The sequence below is a fragment of the Galeopterus variegatus genome, unplaced genomic scaffold (genome assembly GCF_000696425.1).
Source record: "Galeopterus variegatus unplaced genomic scaffold, G_variegatus-3.0.2 Scaffold11985, whole genome shotgun sequence".
Classification (NCBI taxonomy): Eukaryota; Metazoa; Chordata; class Mammalia; order Dermoptera; family Cynocephalidae; genus Galeopterus; species Galeopterus variegatus.
The window spans coordinates 25,732-32,099 of NW_007738096.1; the positions used below are offsets into that span (position 1 = coordinate 25,732).

Consider the following 6,368-nt stretch of genomic DNA (forward strand, 5'->3'; position numbering starts at 1 on the left):
ATACCCTCCCAGTTCTGAGAAAAAGGGAAACAGAACCAACAGATGGTCAGGTGTTTATCAGTAAAGATGCCTGAGGGGGAATTACTTAAGAACAGATGGGTGCCAGCCAATGAGTTTAAAGGTCGCTTAAGTTAGCCAATAAACGCTGCTCACTGCTTTGTCTCCTTGCCGCCAGAAAAACTGCCCCAGAAAATGTATAAAAAGGCAGCTCAAAAGTCTGGCGGGGTCTCACCCCAGCATTGCGGTGGGACCCCAATGCGTTGGAATTAATAAATCTCTTGGTGATTGCATTGCTCCTGGTCTTGTGGTCTCTTTGAGGCGAGCCTTCCCATTACATGTAGGATTAGCTCTTTGGAGCAGTCTTACATTTTTGGGGGTTCATCTGGGATCACGCTCGCTCTCCCTGGGACCAAAGACTGGGGAGCAGAGGAACACTCGAGCAGCAAGTACCGCAGTTGTCTGTTTGTCTGCTGTATTTTACTTTGCGTCTTTGTTGTCTGTGATTTGGTTTCAGTTTTTCAAGGCCTCTAGGACACAGCCATCGGTCTGGTTTTCTGGGGCTTCATCTGTGGTGGTCCAGTGGTGGGGCAGACATGCCAGCACACTGCAGCCACAAGAATCGTGGAGGACACTCCAGATTCTTTTGAAGGAGACGAACGAGTTCGGCTCCATGGGAGATCTCTAAGACTGAGACCCCTCCCAAGTTCTCTGATAGTCTCGTTGTGCCCATGGCAGGGGCGCATCAGTGGTTTGGTTTTTGTTTGTCTGATTATCTGTGTGTGGGGACTGACAATTTTCTGGGGCGACATGGGGCAGTCTATCTCTACCCCCTTAAGTCTGACTTTAAAACACTGGACTGAAGTAAAAACCAGAGCTCATAACCTCTCTGTGCAGGTTAAAAAAAATAAATGGATAACACTTTGTTCTTCGGAATGGCCAACTTTCCAACTCGGGTGGCCTGCCGAAGGTTCCTTTTCTCTGCCGCTGATTACAGCAGTTAAAAGGAAAATTTTTGGTCATAATTCTAAGGGTCATCCTGACCAGGTCCTTACATTATTGTGTGGGAAAACCTAATCACGGATCCACCCTTGTGGGTTTGGCCTTTTGTCCCCTTAACAGGTCCATCGGCAGTGTTTGCCCTCAAGGAAGATAAAGAAAAACCTCCTGTTTTACAAGATACTGATCCAGATCTTCTTCTCATGGATCCCCCTCCCCTGCATCCCCCAGCTCTTCATCCAAAGGTCGCACAGCCATCAGCCCCACCAGTAGGGGTGCAGAACTCTGGACCAGCACTGGGGACCCGCAGTCGGCATGCAGGCTCTCCAGATGCTATCCCTACTTTCCCTCTTAGGGCTTACAGCTTCCCAGATGAGGACAGCAACCAGCCCCTGCAGTATTGGCTCTTCTCTTCTTCTGATCTTTACAACTGGAAATCCCAGAATCCCTCTTTCTCTGAAAAACCCCAAGGACTCACTAATCCTGTAGAATCCCTCCTCTTTACCCATCAGCCCACTTGGGATGACTGTCAGCAACTCCTCCAGGTCTTGTTCACCACTGAGGAAAGACAACGGATCCTCCTGGAAAGCCAAAAAACCATTCCAGGACCTGACAGGAGACCCACCCTCCTCCCTGATGTCATAGATGTGGGGTTTCCACTGACTTAGCCTAACTGGGATTTCAACTCAGCAGAAGGTAGGGAGCACCTGAAGGTTTATCGCCAGGCTCTAATGGCAGGTCCCAGAGGGGCAGCAAAACGCCCCACCAATTTGGCTAAGGTAAGGGAAGTGACCCAGGGGCCCAATGAGTCTCCATCAGCATTTCTAGAGAGACTCATGGAGGCATTCCGTCAGTTTACTCCCTATGATCCCAGTAGCGAAGAACATAAAACTACTGTGATAGTTGCTTTCATTGACCAGTCTAGTAAAGATATCAGAAAAAAACTACAGAGACTTGAGGAATTACAAGACAAGTCCTTACGGGAGTTAGTACAGGTTGCTGAAAAAGTATATCATAATAGGGAGTCAGAAGAAGAAAAAGAAGAAAAAAAAAAACCAGAAAGAACAGGAGGCTAGAGAAATAAAAAGAGAAAAGCGACAGGAAAGAAACCTTCACAAAATTCTGGCCACAGTAGTCAGAAAGACTAGGGAGCCTAGTAAGACAGTTCCTGGCGGCAAAAAGGAACCCCTAGCAAAGAACCAATGTGCGTACTATAAAGAAAAAGGACATTGGACTCGAGAATGTCCCAAGAAAAAGAACAAAAAGCCTCAGGCCCCCAAGGTCTTGGCCCTGCAAGAGATAGTGACTAGGGGGGACGGAGTTTGGATCCCCTCCCCGAACCCAGGGTAACATTAGTGGTGGAGGGAAACCTACCCAATTCATCGTAGACACAGGAGCTGAACACTCAATACTTTTACAAGCTGGAGGGCCCCTTCTCCCCAAAAAGTCATGGGTACAAGGGGCCACTGGAAATAAACAATACTCATGGACTACCCAAAGAACGGGGGATCTTGGTGTGGGCCGGGTATCCCACTCTTTCATTGTCATTCCAGAGTGCCCATACCCACTGCTAGGAAGAGACCTCCTTACCAAGATGGGTGCCCAAATACACTTCGGCCCCGAGGGACCTCAGGTGTTAAATCAGCAAGGAAAGCCTTTTCAAATACTGACTCTGAGGCTAGAGGATGAGTACCAGTTGTTTAAACAGCGGAAACAAGAAACCGGACACATGGACTGGCGGCTAAGCCATTATCCTCAGGCATGGGCCGAAACAGCAGGAATAGGAAAGGCTAAAAATAGGCCACCTGTCCACATAGAACTGAAGGCTCAAGCCAGTCCCATAGCAATCCGACAGTACCAAATGCCTCGAAAGGCACGTGAGGGCATCAAACCTCACATCATGCGCTTGCTCCAGTTGGGAGTTTTACAGAAGTGCCAATCTGCCTGGAATACTCCCTTGCTGCCAGTCAAAAAGCTCAGAACTGGTGACTACTGGCCAGTCCAAGATCTCCAAGAGGTAAACAAACACGTGGTTGATCTCCATGCCACCGTTCCTAATCCTTATAATCTTTTAAGATCTTTACCTCCAGACAGGACCTGGTACACGGTACTAGATCTCAAAGATGCATTCTTCTGCTTGCCGTTGACTCCCAAGAGTCAAGACTACTCCACCTTCGAGTGGAGAGACACAGAGGCCGGTCTGACGGGACAACTTACCTGGACCCGTCTGCCCCAAGGATTTAAAAATTCTCCCACCATCTTTGATGAGGCCCTCCACCAGGACTTGGCAATGTTCCGGGCCTCTAACCCTCAGGTAACTCTGCTGCAGTATGTAGATGATCTCCTCCTGGCAGCGGCCAACGAGGAACTGTGTTTGAAAGGAACAAAGCATCTCCTCATGGAGTTAGGAAAGCTGGGCTATCGAGCCTCTGCCAAAAAGGCCCAGATCTGCAAGCGACAGGTCAGTTACCTGGGGTACCTTCTCAAAGACGGGAAAAGATGGTTATCTGAGGCCAGAAAAGAGACAGTGTTTCACATTCCGCCACCCTCTAACCCGAGGCAAGTCAGAGAATTTTTAGGTACTGCTGGGTTTTGCCGCCTGTGGATACCTTGTTTTGCTGAGATGGCAGCCCCATTATATCCCCTCACTAAGAACAGTCAGCCCTTCAAATGGGGAAAAGAGGAACAACAGATTTTCGATAATATTAAAACGGCCTTAATGTCTGCACTGGCTCTGGGACTCACTGACGTGACTAAACCCTTCCACCTGTATGTGGCAGAAAACAGGGGGATTGCAAAGGAGATACTAACTCAAAAACTGGGATCCTGGAACAGGCCCGTGGCATATCTGTGCAAGAAGTTAGACCCAGTAGCCTCAGGGTGGCCAGCTTGCCTGAGAATCTTGGCAGCAGTTGCAATCCTAGTAAAAGATGCTGATAAACTGACTATGGGACAAAATTTAGTAATTTCAGCACCTCATGCCTTAGAGAGTGTTGTCCGCCAGCCTCCCAACCGTTGGCTCACCAATGCACGCATGACTCATTATCAGACTCTGTTACTAAATCCAGATCGGGTAACTTTTGCTCCACCAGCAAGCTTAAATCCAGCTTTGCTGCTGCCAGACCCGGACTTTGACCCTCCCATCCATGATTGCCAACAAGTGCTTGCTGAAACACATGGATGGAGAAAAGACTTGTCAGATCAGCCTCTGACAGACGCCGAGGCTACTTGGTTCACAGATGGTAGCAGCTTTCTGGAAAATGGGGAACGAAAGGCCGGAGCGGCAGTAGTAGGCAGCCAAAAACTGATGTGGGCACAAGGTCTACCTACCGGGACGTCAGCCCAGAAAGCAGAGCTCATCGCCCTCACAAAAGCCCTTGAACTAGGAGAGGGCAAAAGAATCAACATCTATACAGACAGCAGGTATGCCTTTGCCACTGCCCACGTGCATGATGCTATATATCAACAACGGGGTCTGCTGACCTCTGAAGAAAAAAAATCAAAAACAAGGCAGAGATCGTAGCCCTGCTAGAAGCCCTTCACAGGCCGCTAAAAGTGAGTATTATACATTGCCCGGGCCACCAGAAAGGGGATTCCCCCATCGCCAAGGGAAACAACTTGGCCGATTCAGAAGCAAGGGCAGCAGCCCACGGGTCCTCGTCTATTTTGCTGATAAACGTCCCCAAGCCAGAAAAGCCCAATTTCCAGTATTCAGCTGAGGACGTAGCAGAGATCTCAAAAGACTCTAGTAACCATTCTAATCCAGAAACAGGGCATTGGCATGCAGCAACAGGCAAGCTGATCTTGCCGCGAAAACAAGCTCATGCCATGATCAAACGAATGCATCAGCGGACCCACCTGGGGGCAGACAAGCTGATTCAAACTGTTAAAAAAAAACGAGTACCATGTCCTAGGACTAAGACAGATGGCTGAACAAATAGTCAAAAGCTGCATACCTTGTCAAAAGATAAATGTGTGCAAAGGTGCCACGGAGCCTGGCAAAAGACCTAGGGGAAACCGATCGGGGCTATGTTGGGAAATAGATTTCACTGAAATCAAACCTGGTAAATATGGTTACAAGTATCTCCTAGTATTCATAGATACCTTCTTGGGATGGGTAGAAGCGTTCCCAACAAAACAGGAAACCTGCACCGTAGTGGTCAAGAAAATCCTGGAAGAAATTTTTCCACGCTTCGGAGTGCCCAGGGTAATTGGGTCTGAAAAAGGGCCTGCCTTCATCACCCAGGTAAGTCAGGGAGTGGCCAGATTCCTGGGGACCACTTGGAAATTACATTGTGCATATAGGCCCCAGAGTTCAGGACAGGTAGAAAGGATGAACAGAACTCTAAAAGAGACACTGGCTAAATTAACCATAGAGACTGGCGCAAACTGGGTGGTGCTCCTCCCTCTAGCCTTGTTTAGGGTCAGAAATACTCCCTCTNTTCACAGATGGTAGCAGCTTTCTGGAAAATGGGGAACGAAAGGCCGGAGCGGCAGTAGTAGGCAGCCAAAAACTGATGTGGGCACAAGCTCTACCTACCAGGACGTCAGCCCAGAAAGCAGAGCTCATCACCCTCACAAAAGCCCTTGAACTAGGAGAGGGCAAAAGAATCAACATCTATACAGACAGCAGGTATGCCTTTGCCACTGCCCACATGCATGGTGCTATATATCAACAACGGGGTCTGCTGACCTCTGAAGAAAAAAAATCAAAAACAAGGCAGAGATTGTAGCCCTGCTAGAAGCCCTTCACAGGCCGCTAAAAGTAAGTATTATACACTGCCCGGGCCACCAGAAAGGGGATTCCCCCATCGCCAAGGGAAACAACTTGGCCGATTCAGAGGAAAGGGCAGCAGCCCACGGGTCCTCGTCTATTTTGCTGATAAACGTCCCCAAGCCAGAAAAGCCCAATTTCCAGTATTCAGCTGAGGACATAGCAGAGATCTCAAAAGACTCTAGTAACCATTCTAATCCAGAAACAGGGCATTGGCATGCAGCAACAGGCAAGCTGATCTTGCCACGAAAACAGGCTCATGCCATGATCAAACAAATGCATCAGCGGACCCACCTGGGGGCAGACAAGCTGATTTGAACTGTTAAAAAAACCGAGTACCATGTCTTAGGACTAAAACAGATGGCTGAACAAATAGTCAAAAGCTGCATACCTTGTCAAAAGATAAATGTGTGCAAAGGTGCCATGGAGCCTGGCAAAAGACCTAGGGGAAACCGACCGGGGCTATGTTGGGAAATAGATTTCACTGAAATCAAACCTGGTAAATATGGTTACAAGTATCTCCTAGTATTCATAGAGACCTTCTTGGGATGGGTAGAAGCGTTCCCAACAAAACAGGAAACCTGCACCGTAGTGGTCA

General features: G+C 48.5%; 1 protein-coding gene across 1 annotated transcript; it reads left to right on the forward strand.

Annotated features, from left to right (window-relative positions):
* The first annotated feature begins 807 nt into the window (after positions 1–807).
* LOC103610893 lies at positions 808–6,088 on the forward strand. The gene is given in 8 exon segments (XM_008594955.1): positions 808–1,042; positions 1,045–2,048; positions 2,050–2,290; positions 2,293–2,361; positions 2,364–4,441; positions 4,582–4,881; positions 4,964–5,242; positions 5,792–6,088. Coding segments are annotated over 8 exon segments (4,503 nt in total).
* Positions 6,089–6,368: the final 280 nt, after the last annotated feature.